At 29.4% G+C, this 13,547-nt stretch overlaps 2 protein-coding genes across 2 annotated transcripts in view; both read left to right on the top strand.

The window, feature by feature from the left end:
* Positions 1–578, top strand: part of LOC107444824 (L-xylulose reductase) — a 10,674-nt gene extending 10,096 nt beyond the window's left edge. Inside the window, exon 7 of the mRNA XM_071177423.1 lies at positions 333–578. Within this exon, the coding sequence (XP_071033524.1) occupies positions 333–439 (107 nt within the window). The 3' untranslated portion in view covers positions 440–578. The remainder of the gene's footprint in view (positions 1–332) is intronic.
* A 3,941-nt stretch (positions 579–4,519) lies between these two features.
* Positions 4,520–10,840, top strand: LOC139424977 (L-xylulose reductase-like). Its single transcript, XM_071177425.1, has 6 exons — positions 4,520–4,691; positions 6,962–7,059; positions 7,178–7,332; positions 8,396–8,438; positions 8,886–9,050; positions 10,720–10,840. Exons 1-3 carry the CDS (start codon positions 4,640–4,642, stop codon positions 7,316–7,318), a joined length of 291 nt encoding a protein of 96 aa, XP_071033526.1. The 5' UTR covers positions 4,520–4,639; the 3' UTR covers positions 7,319–7,332; positions 8,396–8,438; positions 8,886–9,050; positions 10,720–10,840.
* Positions 10,841–13,547: the final 2,707 nt, after the last annotated feature.

Raw genomic sequence — 13,547 nt, 5'->3', positions numbered from 1 at the left:
TCAGACACTTAACATAATGAATTTTCATTTTCATAATAAAGGTTTATACTTAAAGATAACAGAATATTATACGACATTAGAAACGTAAATCATGTTAAACACTAAACAAGTTATGCGCCATAAATTTGTAAGGAGATATTGTAGTTTTTCAAATAAATTAATATGATGTTTTGTGAGTTTCTTTTGTATACAAGACTTGCGTGCCTGAAATAAAAAAATAAGACACATCACTGGCAGAAGTTAGGGATTTCCGCTTTCAAGTATAGATGAAACATTTTTTTAGAACTATATAATTTATCGAATTAAAAATTCTTGTTTTCTTCTCTTTACAGAGGTTGATGAAGTAGCTTATCCTGTCTTATTTTTATTGAGTGACTATGCATCTTTAATTTCGGGAATTATAATGCCTATTGATGGAGGTATCACAAATCTTTTCTAGGAATGTTTTCTTCCATGAGCATCAAATCTGGAAACAAGAATATATGTTGCTCGTCATTTAAAGCATACTTCAAATCCATGTAAAAAGACACATTCAGTAGTTGGTTACTTTTTAAAAAAATAAAAAAGTGATAAAAATATTTCTGTTGCTTCTGTTTATGTAATTATAGCTCAATGGAGTAAACGGTGCATATTCGGTAATAATATCTTATAAAAAAATTTATTATGCGTGAAATGATAGCTTTTTATATTAGACTCTATTATTGTGTTTCGAGAAAGCCATCACAATTGTCAAGGTTAGAAAGCAGTCGAAATTTTGAACCCCTTAATGTTAATTTCCCTTTTAGCGTATCTCACCATAAATCGAAAACCTTTTAAGCGAATCGAAAAAATTCTGCACGGAATAATAAAATTCATTTATCGAAAGATAATTCTATCGAAAAATAATTTTTAATAATTATTTAAAATTTTTTAATTCTTTATTTATTAATAGTGGAAAAAAGTTTTAAATTTTAATGTATGTGAATTTTTGCATAATTTTAAATTTCAAAATATAAAATTTAAACTAAATCGGCTCAATCTTTCTCAAGAAATTAAAGTGTATAACTCTACAATTCTTTAATATTTGATAACTCAATTACTGTTTCATCGATTATATTCAAATTTTGTATTTTACCATTTAAAATTGCATTTTTTAAAATGATCTAAAATTTCTTTTATCTTACGATAAAAAACTTTTCGACTGTCATAAAATAAATTCTTGAAAAAAATTATTAAAAAATATTGTGAATAGTATGGAAAAATATTTTTTACAAAGAATTCTTTTTGAATAAATGAATTTTATATCAGTGAGCAGAAATTTTGAATTAGCTTTAAAAAAAATTCAAGATATAGCGAAATATGTAAAAAGTGAAATTAACCTTAAGAGGTTCACATTATTAAGACCGCATTTCCCAGATTGAGGATACCTCTAAACAGGTTTTTGATATTCTAAAATCTGAATACATCAAAAAAATCTGAATAAATCGTTTTTTGAAAGAATTGTGTTTGAGTCCGATTTTGTGACTTAAAATATCTTTCGTTAATTAATTTTCATTTTAAGGTTAGGTCCTCAAGCTAATGAAATTTTGTCTTAGTACGTGAAAATCCGACCATTAAATCAAAGGCTACAATTTTATGTACACACAACATTTTTTGTACACAACATTTGTATATGCAACAATGTGCAATATGTTTTTTATTTCATTAGGTTCATTAAATAAAAGTAAAAATCAAAAATATTGTAGTATTGAACTTTAATTATTTTATTATAATCTTTTAAGACACAATAAAACTGTTCCGACCGTTATGAATGACAAAAATAAAATATTTTGTTTTTTAGAAACATAATTTTCTTTATTCTTCGTACTTTAGAGATAGCAAAATTATGTACAAACAAAGGCAAATTCTGTAATTAGTTGCAATAAATTCAGTGTTTTCAAATATAGGACATTTACAAGGTCGCTTTAGAAAGGAGAACATTTAAAAATTAAATATACTACATTCAGACTGTAAAGAATGTTTAAAATTTCTTCTAAATTATGTAAATAAATTCGCCAAAAAAAAAAAAAACNAAATCCGTCGCATTGTCCGTGGGATTGTTTTCACTCATTTTTTACAATTGTTATCCACTAAATTTGAAAATAAAAAATACTATCCTATTAAATTATATGTGTATCAAATCAAACTAAAAAAATATTTATAGAAAAACAATACTTTTATTATTTTTAGGCTAGTGAGAACCAAAACAATATGGAAATGAATGAGGGAAAACTGGATCCTACCACGTGATTTCCCGGCCAATAAAAATGTCGCGTTAAACGTTGAACGCAACCTTGTTGGAATTCGCATAAGAAGTATAACTTCAAAAAACGAACTTGATAGTCTTTTTTCGTAAAAAAAAATTTCTTTTAATTATCTCTTCCTTAAATACTCCTTCGTCCCACTCTCAGTCTTTGGAGTTAACAAAAACCAGTTTTGTTTTTGGGAAACGTTTGGTAGACATTTTAAACCCGTGTGTAGGAAACAATAAATATCAAAACAAAAACCATTGACTTCGAAATCGGACACCCTGACCTCTCCGTCACCTCACAGATATTTGATATTTATAGTTACCAATAATGATCACCATAATATCGTACTTGACACAATTATAGTTATCAATAATGATTGCGATATATTCGGTTCTGATCGTGAGTTTCTTTTAAAGCTGCTGTAATATAGAATAACTAAATTGTATGCCCACTCTTTCGACAATTATATCACAAATCTATTATTATTTAGTGATTTCTCATTTTGGGTACGAAATAAGTATTTAAACTTTAGTACTGTTCATTGAGTTAAACGTTGAGTTTCAGTTTTTTATTGAGTTTTTGGTAATTCCACAAAAACAGTCAAGTTTATTATACATTTTTAAAATTTTTTTCGCGGGTATTTACCAAATTTAAAATTTTCAAATTTTAATGTTTGGTTAGAAACTAAAGTTTTCTTTCTTGTAGTGGTAACCAATTGATTTCAGACTAGTTGCTGTTTTTAATCTAATACAACATTATCAGGAACAATGATTTATGAAAAACAAAATCAAAATTTGAAGCGGTTCCTTCCTTGAAAGTAAAGCTATTAAGGAACAACTTTATTTATTTGCCATGATGATATTTTAACATTTAAAATACTAATCATAAGTTTGCGTATTGAACGGTATTAACGGTGAACAATAATACGGTACAATTTTGCTGCAACCTTAATAAGTTAAAAATGTGCACCATGTTTCAGTTCAACTTGAAACATGTTATCGTGTTATCAAGTTTGGCTTGATCCTAGTATAGATTACAAGGGGGATTTGGTGACATTGGCGATGTTTGGAAAAGCAATTAAGTTTGCTATATGTTGTTGTAACTTTAGCGAGATTTCGATGGGCATGATGTATGCAGTGGGTTATTGCTTTTCAGTCATTTTGCATTTTAGAATTCGGGGAATGATTTTGCAGATTTGAGATTTGTTAATGTATTAGTCATTTTCAAGTTATGATTTCTTATGTTTTTGCCAACACCAATTCTTGCCAAATACTGTAAAAACGTTCCATTGCGTTGGTAATAGTTCGGCGACAAGTGTCATTTCGACGTTGGTGACGTTTTTCAAAATTGCGCCAAGTAGGTAACATGTGCTAGGATTTTACTGAAGTTAAAGATTTACGATAATATATTTCAATTTGAAACATTTTAAGATTGCAGAAAATTTTAACAGCATTACGATTCACCATGCTTGAAATTTTTGCCAAGCTAATTCATTGACTCTGTTTAAACGAGAATTTTAAACTTTTTGATCATTATATTATAAAAAAAAAATATGTAACTGCTTGCCGGCACTCAGAATACTGTTTTTTTTTACCATAATCCATTTTTACAAGAACATGTTACGGAACAAAAAAAAATCTGATATATCGTAATATTTACAGTAGCAATTACCATAAAATAACTGACTCACTAAAACTTAATAAACATTACTGCGCAAATTACAGTATAACATTTCACAGTAAAATGGATTTTACGATAAAAAAGATTTTGCTGACGATGCTTTCAAAGTACCTGCAATTCATATGGTATTTTTATCCAGGAAGTCTTTCAGTTTGTCAAAAAGTAACATTTTCAATATTCAAAGTTATATGCTTTTTATTTCACTAGCATTAAAATTCATTGAATATGCAGGGCATATCTGCAAATAGATATTATTTTGAGGAAAATATTTCAAAATTTCGATTAAAAAAATACTGCTTAATATTCTTACAGTACACGTTTTAGTACGCACCGTATAGTAACGTTTCTCACATTGTAAAGTTTAAACGTTCAAAAGGCAAATTATTTAACCAAATTATTTAATTTAAAAAAGTCAAATTATTTAATCATTGCAATTTTTTACATTGTCATTCATTCAAAAATACGTTCGCTCTTTATCTGAAGATAAAACATTTAATGGAAAACAAAATCTTTTTTTCTCTACATTTACTGTCTCAAATGTTTATTTTTCTTTATCATAAACTGTAAAAGATAAGAAATGGTCGATTTTTAAGTACTCCCATTTCTCGAATATTTGTTTAAAAAATCCACAGCCTACCTAAGCGGTAAAATAGTAGTTTCACTTCAATATAAATTCATAAAAAGAAGATATGAATATCCATTTCGATGGTAAAAGAGCTCTAGTTACCGGAGCAGGAAAAGGTAATGGAACGCTTTATTGTAAATTTATTTTATTTTATTAATTGTTTAAATGTATTTTTTCATACTTTAGAAATGTTTTAAGACAAATTGTAAACTATTCCAAACAAAGCACTATGAATGGCATTTATAATTCCTTGGCATAAAGGAAATTGAAGGATTTGAGTAAAATATCACAAATATTCTTTTTTAATTTAATGTCTCTAATGTATTCTGGGTGGGGTTCTTTGAGCGAAATAATTTGTCCAATAAAAACTATTTTTTCTCAACTACTTTGAATTGGTTTGTTAAGGTAAAAAGTTTACGTATTAGGTTAAATAGTTAAATGTTGCCGCTTAGATCACATATTGCATCGCACTACAAATTTTCAGTGCAAAACACAACAAGTTGCATATAACAATCTTAACAAAACTCTGAACATGGTATAAGAATATTCTAAAAATATATTCCTGAAACAAATTATGGAAAATTTTACATAAACGAGCATATATTTCATTTCTATCTAAGTGTATAGTTTGTGAATTATTTGAATTATGGCTCAGTATTCTTTTTTTAAAACACTATACGAATAATGAGTTTTTTTAAATGTTGTCTTTTCATTGGTTTTTCTTACTTCATTTGGTATACCTCTTAACTTTTTTTCAAAATATATAGCTTTATCGAAATATCCCAAAAGAAAAACAAAATAAGTATGCAATACGTATTTTAAAATTTTGTGTAAGATTTTTTTACTTTCTCTTATGGGTTCTTCACATGAAGTATCTATAATTATTTACACCTAGATGTTTAAGGACAAGGATATTTTTGATATTCATTATAACAAACTAAGGTTAAAAGAAGTATTTCATTAAAATATTCAGGCACGAAGACGTTAGCATAGTGACCTAAAATAAAATATATTTGTGGCGATACACTTATAATGTTGTATGCGGAATTTTCGAGAGTATTACTCAACCACGACAAATTAATATGCAACAGGAAAGTTTAGCGTTCACTTTTCAGTATTAAAAGTAGTTCACATTTAGAATAAGAAAAAATGCTTACGTAGTGCACTATTTATAAAGTAGGAAAGATAGAGTAAGCAAAATATGAAAGTTTTCTTTTCGGGGAGAATTTCTAACTAACATGTCATTCCAATTCTTCAGTTCACTACGATAGGAAGTATTAAATAAGTTACATTTGTAATTTGTTTTTTTTCTCTATAATACGCCAAATAGCTTGCAGATAATTAATAACTTTACTAGTCCCCATTTTTCATTTAAATCATTAACCAACACTGAATAACTATCAGACACAAAAATGTACTTTATCCCCCCCCCCCAATTTTTTTTTCCAAGACCATTAAAATATGATGCGCATGTCACTAAAATTTTGTATCAAATATCAGAAAACAGGGCAAAATTATTAAAGTTTCTAAATATTGCTTTTAGTCTTTGCGTATTTGGACATATGACATGAAATACATTATCACGTAAAAAGATTTGAAAAAGGCTGAAACTAGTTTATTCAAAGGTGTTCTCCTGCAAAAGTAATTAATTTTTTTATTTATTATAAAGTTTCAAAAAAATTTTGATTTGGAAAATAGGCACATTTTTACAAAGTTTTAAGTTTTAATTTTAATTTGAAAAAATAACACTTTAAAAATATGACGAATTTGAAGCTTTATCGTTTAATCATAATTTGATTGCTTTTGTTTAAATTTGGGGTTTGTCATTTTTAGTTTTATTTAAAAGTTTAAAGGAATTTTCCATAAAATGCAACTTTATTAGAATAAAAAATTATTTTGCGTCTAACTTCGGAACTTAAAATATTATCTGCACGACATAAGGTTATGCCCTACAAATTACACAGCTTGGATCTTAGGGATTGAAAATCCGATCAGTGGATCAAAAGTGATTGTGTACCGTTTTTTTTGTTTTGCGTATTGGATACTTGCAAGCGGCGTCACGCGTTGGTAAATCGTAGCATCTGTTTATTCCGTGATTTAGCAGCTAATTACGTTTGAAACATACACGCGACGTCCCTTGTAGGTATCCAATTAAAACTCTTCCGAAAATAGATTCAGCGGATAATAAACCAAGTCAATTCACAACCACCTGATTAGGCACAACCGTGGAATTTTAGCGGTACACTTCTTCTTGAGTATTTCACCCAATTGTATGCATGTCCATGCAGTGAAAACCTTTGTAGTTTTGTTATCATCAAAGAATGCCAAGCATGAAAAATGCATAAAATAACAAAAAATTCATTTTATTTCAATTGTTTTTACTAAGGTATTGGAAAAGCGGTGACGATTAGGCTGGCTGAATGTGGAGATGAAGTTGTCGCTGTCAGCCGCACTCAATCAGATTTAGATGAATTGCAAACAATCGTAAGTGGAGTTATTTTCCATCTATAATAGCCAATAACTAAATTCCAAAATATTAACCAGAACATGTTTTTTCTTAAGTATCTTTCAAAAATAAATCAGTTTAATTAATTTGTTTTAGAACAAGAAAATAAAAACGGTTTGCTTGGACGTTGGAAATTGGGAATCTACGAAATCTGCTATTGGGAGAATCGGACCTATTGACTTGTTGGTAAACAATGCCGCTATTATGAAACCTGTAAACTTTGGAAACATGACTTAGCAGGACATTGACAAGTATGATTTTCTTACATAAAGTTCTTTAATTTTTTTCCACGAAGAATTTAATTAATGTTCGAAAATTTTAATTTATAAACTATAGGCTGCTTTAATTTGTGTTAAAGTATGAACTCGAATTAAACAATGAACGAGGAATTTTATTTTTTTGCTGTTTAGGAAACCAATAAGACGATGGTCACTGAGAGCTATAGAACTAAAACTAAACTCAGCGGCGCGACAGCCCATAGTGGGTCAAGGCCAACTGTGCCCATTCTTGACCTTTGGTCTCTGGGGTGCAGGAGCAGATGTTCCGGTTAGGTGGTCAGCCGAACGCAAAACCCCCAGTGTTTAGTTCCCAAGCATGCTTGGTACTCATTTATCGACCCACTGAAGGGATGAAAGGCTGAGTCAACCTTGCCCGGCCCCGAGGATCGAACCAAGAGCTGTGGCACGACAACGCGAAGCGCTACCGCTCAGCCACCGGGCGTCAGCTATAGAAGAATGGTCGGCTCACAAATGAGCATTTTTTAATTTTTTTTAAATATTCTTGCTAGTTCGTAGCATTACTTCTACTTCACAACACGTATTATCTATGAATGCAAAAAAATAAACATTATACCGATGGGGTAATCTTTTTTATATTATTCGTAGCTCATAGGTTGCCAATCATTGCTATAGATGTTAATGAAGGGCAGATAAAAGAAGAATCTGAAAAACGGAAGAACATATTCTTCCTCACACCGTGATTTGTCTTACCCAATAGTTCAGTAAATCCAACTGCATAAAACAAAACTGATGAAAACTGTGCAACATACTTACGATCTCTTATTTTTTCTCTCAGCGAAATCTATAATTTATAATCTAAGATTGATAACTCCATTTTAAACTTTGATGTATTTTCAAGTTAAATTCATCAAGTTAAATGATTTGGAAAGAATTGGAGTTTATGAAAATAATCTGATTAACTTAATATAGTAATAAATTGTTAAAGTTATTACTATAAGATGGAAATTATACTTATTTTGTCCAAAAACGTATTTTAAAATGTTACTAATGTTTCATATTTTTTATTGTGTTCCAGGCTCTACAGCGTTAATTTAAAGGCAATTATAAATATTACTCAAGTAAGTAAACGTGATATCATATTTCATATTTTACATGCAAGTTAAAAAGTATATTTAAATCGCATGAGTAAATCTTTTGGAGTATTTATATTTCCAGAGTTTGAAGTCTTTAGTAGACAATGGAGCTTAATACATTTTCTTAAGTAGTACTATAACATTAAAAGCAGAAAATTAAAAAATAATGAATGCTTTATGTGCTTAAATTTGTAGATTGAAGGACAATTGACAAAAATGGTGAAATTGAAAAATTTATTTTTAAATTATTGATTAAAAATAAATTTTTCAATTAAAATATTTAAAAAAATTTTTTTAGATTGAAGAAAAATGAAAATGTTTCAATATTTTTTTACTATGTATTGTATAAATATTAGCACATATATTTTACTTTTATGTTCAAAACTTTATAAAAATTTTATTTTAATCACTTTCAAACATTGTTGTCTTTAGATTGTTGCCAATGGCATGAAAGAGCGAGGAAAGGGAGGATCGATTGTAAATGTATCAAGCATAGGAAGTTTTAAATGTATGCCTTCTATAGGAATATATGGCTCGAGCAAAGGTGCTGTAGATCAACTAACAAGATGCATGGCAACCGAGTATGGACCTCACAATGTAAAAAATTCTTGATCTGATATCATAAAAAAACGATCATGTCGACTTGTCTTTGATCTCGATTCAATGTACAACAATACTTTGGATTCTGTTTCAGTATTACTATTTACATACTATCCTGCGATTTTTATTATAATTAGTATATTATTATTTTTATACTAACTTTTATACATAAACACTTTTAAAAGTTTAAACTACCATACCTAATGTACTAGATGTGATTTTATTCGATTCAGTTTTGTTATTCAACAGAGTATGGACCTCACAATGTAAGAACTCTAGATCTGATACCATAAAAAATACTTTGGTTGCATAATTAATTGCATCCTTAATTCTCAAGAGAACGAAAATAATTAATGGAAAGCTGGAAATTGATTTTAAAGCTCAATATAGATATCTGAAGTTTGTTTCTCTCGGGGGAGTTTTAGCAGAAATCTTTAAATGACAGAAAGAGGAGACGGGTCCAAAGATGCGAAGCTTCAAAGGTGTTCTCCTGCAAANATATGGGTTTTTAAATTTCCAGCATGCTTATGCTGGTTCTGGTAGCGTTTATATTGGTTCCAGTCTCATTTTGATACTGGTTTTATGAACTGTTTCCAATAGGGTTTTGCCATTAGGGATATTAATTTATCTAAGGGTTTTTAACTTTTTCAAGCTGCCCAACTTAGAAATGAATAAGGTTTCATGTAAAAACACTTCAAATGATAAGTTATTGTTATTTGCGTATCTAAAATTAGTGTCTAGATAATTGAGTTATTGATTTCTATTTTTCGTGTGCTGAATTGAATGCAGCACACTAAGTCAAAAGAAGAGAAAGCTGAAAAGTTGCAAAAAATTTTATACATGAAAACAGGTTTGCACTTCTATAAACGCGCATATATCTTTCCCTATTAACAAACAAAGTTATTAGCATATTTTAAGCTAAACTACATAAGTTTAAAATCAAGTAGATAGATAAAATAATTTCGAAGTATAAAAGAGTTACAAAAGTATAATTAAAAGTATATTTTTACTTGGACCTATTTATAAGTATAAGAAATGTTATATCGATAAGTAGGACATTGTTTTTCATGTTAAACTGTAGAGTATCAAATTTAAAAGTATTTTGTGCGTAAAAGAAAAAATTCAAAAATTGTAGTTCTACTGCAGAGAACTCTTATAACTTAATAACAAGTGATCCTATTGACTTGGCTCTGATCTCAATCGATTCAGTATACAACAATACATTGGATCCTGTTTTACCGTTACTATTTATATACTATCATGTAATTTCCATTATAATTTGTATACTATTATTATTATGCTAATTTTTATTTATAAAACTTATAAACTACTGTACCTAATGTCCTAGGTTTGATTTTGCACTATTCAGTTTAAACAAGAAAATTTCAGAAACACTACTTAACTTCCCTAGATAACAATATTTAACTATCTTCCCCTTTCCCACAGTAAATACAAGATGACAGCCAAGGCTCACCTCTGATGAGGGGCAAAATCTAGACATTCATATTGGATCCAAACCATAAATTTTTAAAATAATTATCCATAAATTTTTCATCCATGCTATTATTGTTTCTGCATGAAGCTTTTTTTAAGCAAAGTGAAATTGGCTTATAATTCAATTAAATGTGAAAATCAAAGTCCTTTATACAAATATTTCGTTTTATAGATTAGAGTGAATGCTGTTAATCCTACTGCTATACGCACAAATATGGCGGCTGATGTATTTAAAGAAGGTAGTGAATCAGGAAAGATGTTTACGGAAAGAACACCTCTAAAAAGATTAGGAGGTAAGCAAATTTAAAGTGACTCTTACAAAACAACATTTATTAATAATCTTTAAATTTTCAATTTGACCTCAGAGTATATTAATATAACTTTCTTCCTAATAATAGATTTGATTGCGAATTACGCAAAAGATAAAGTTATTTTACATAATTATGTATCGTAAATTAAATATGTTATAGATATAAATTCGAAGTATTCGTAGCAGATAATTAATTTTTTAAAAATTATATTTATTATTGAGTTGCTAGTAAGTTTGCTAGTAAGTAGTTTTGACGAAAACTTTGGTTTTATTATCTATATTTAAGCTAGAGTTCATTAGCTTTCTAAAACCTATTCAAATTTATGTCTATGATTGTTTAAGTTGTTTATTCGTATGCTGTCTGACGAAATCCAAATTGGAAGCAAACTCTCGAAAAGAAATTAAAATTCGTTTTGTTTTGCTTTTAACCCTCCGCGTGCGGCTCCGGCGATTTGAGTGGGGTATCTTTTTCCTCCCCCACTACGAGTCACGTGAAGACCCGTCCCCCACTACGGGTCACGGGTTGCGGACGAAGAAATTTTCCCCCTGATTTCAATACGGATCCCGCCAGTTCCCCGTGTACGACCATCATCCAAAACCATCATCTGATGCTTATTTTCGCTACTAGGTGGCACTAGAGGGTTCGGGAATTTCGCAAATTATATAGATAAATTCGTTGAAGGAGGATAGTAACGCCTACTTTTTAATATAGTAACCAGTAGATTGATGCTTTAACGTTGCATTTCATATCATACTTATAATTTTTGATATTCAGTGATGAAAAAATTACTTAAAATGAAAAACACTAAACTAAAATTAACTTAAAAATCCCCCGTATTTCAGGACCGGAAAGTATAAAAACTGAGCCGAACGCGGAGGGTTAATAACTGAACCCTTTCTTATTTGATTTAATTATATTTTTAAGACGAATAAAATTTAATTTTTGAGTTATTGATTTTTTTATGTCACAAATTTCTCACATTTCAGAACTTTCTAACCAGAAATTTTTCAGAACTTATTTTAAACGCATTTTTTGAAGAACTTTGATTTTCAGAAAATTTCTTTGCGCTACAAACATTACAAAATTTCTTTCATATTTTGAACGTAGACTTTGTATAACGTTAGCGATGTTTCAAACCAACGTCTAAAGTCTAAGTTTGAATTTGTTAATTTTATCAAGCTTTAAGTAAGAATACTTAAGAGGTTTCCTTCAAAAATTCGATAATAAACAATGTATTTAGCTCTATTTCATTGTTTGCTTTTTTGTTTTTAAATATTTGCAAGATTTTAGTTCAAAATACAGGTAATCTCATTATTGATTGACAAATAATTTTTTGTGAAATTTACGCATTATAATTTATTGTAGAGCTGTTAGAGTGACTTGTAAAATTTGTAGTTTTAAGCTCATTTTGAAAAATATTTCATAATTTTTTTATAATCCACTTATTCATAATTTTGGGATCCCTGCTTGGCAAGCATAAAATTTAAATTTTAACTAAGCCTTTTTTTTAAAAAAATATCCCTTCATAACTACTCAGATGTCTTAAATGCATTGTTTGAAGGTTATATTTTACAGACAGATTTGTAAAAAGCTATGCTGAAATGTTCATTAAGATTGTGTTTTATACAAAAGCCTAGAATTTAGTATCCTATCTATGTTCCGGACACCTTGGTGAGCCCAAATTTATCACTGTATTGCAATTAACTCTACAACATTACTGGCGATAACATTTTTTTAAAACCTTTTCGGGAAGGGCGAATCATAAATGTTTTCGTACCAAAACAGGCTGGAAAAAATGCAGTAGCTAAATGTGGGCGTGGCTAATTTGGCAGAGTTATTTTTTCTTATACTTTAATTCTAACATACCTAATAAATGTTAGTTCAAATTGAATAACTAAGACCCGTGGTGGCTTAAAGAATAGAGCATCCGCCTCTCAACGAAGTGAACTGGGTTCGAATCCCAGTAATGGCTCGTCGATACGAATTTCGCACTAGGCTCGCACCGATTACAGTGCTGACATTAAGTATCCTCAGTGGGGGATGGATCATGGGTTAGAGTCCCCTTGCTCTTTGGCTAACCGTGGGAAGCTTTCATGGTTTTCCTCTCCATGTACAGCAAATGAGGGTTAGTTTCATCAAAACGCCCGCCACGAAAGCAAATTCCTCTTAATACTTGATCCAGGAATTCCCTTATCGTCTAGATTGGGTTTAAAATTATAAGACTACGGAGCTGAATGTTAGTAGTCGTAAACCCAAAAATTGGGTTGGCTATTCAACAGCAGTTCTAAAATTGTATTATTAAGTATTGGTGAATTAAATAAGTTAAACTATTATTATTAACACAAATATACTATGAACGAAAAAAGCTTCGCTACCCTGATTGAGAACGTTGGCCAACTAAAACATGCTGGCAGGTATATGTTATAGTCGGCGCGAAAAGAATAACTTTAAGCTCACTTCATCACAAAGGAGGGTAAATAATGTTCGTTTACATTGAGAGATAAATTCACCCTTTTGGAACATGGTCCTGAAAATTGGAATTGCATACAGGTGCTATAAATTTCAATATCCCTTATCTAGAAATTTGTGTAAAAGCATAAAAATTTGATTAAAATTTTTTTTTGTAATGCATTTGTTTTTTGGAGCAAAAATACCGTCATAATATATATATATATATATATATATATCA

This window comes from Parasteatoda tepidariorum, chromosome 2 (genome assembly GCF_043381705.1).
Source record: "Parasteatoda tepidariorum isolate YZ-2023 chromosome 2, CAS_Ptep_4.0, whole genome shotgun sequence".
Taxonomy (NCBI): domain Eukaryota; kingdom Metazoa; phylum Arthropoda; class Arachnida; order Araneae; family Theridiidae; genus Parasteatoda; species Parasteatoda tepidariorum.
The sequence above is the reverse complement of the archived record's forward strand: the minus strand, read 5'-3'. Positions and strand labels throughout refer to the sequence as shown.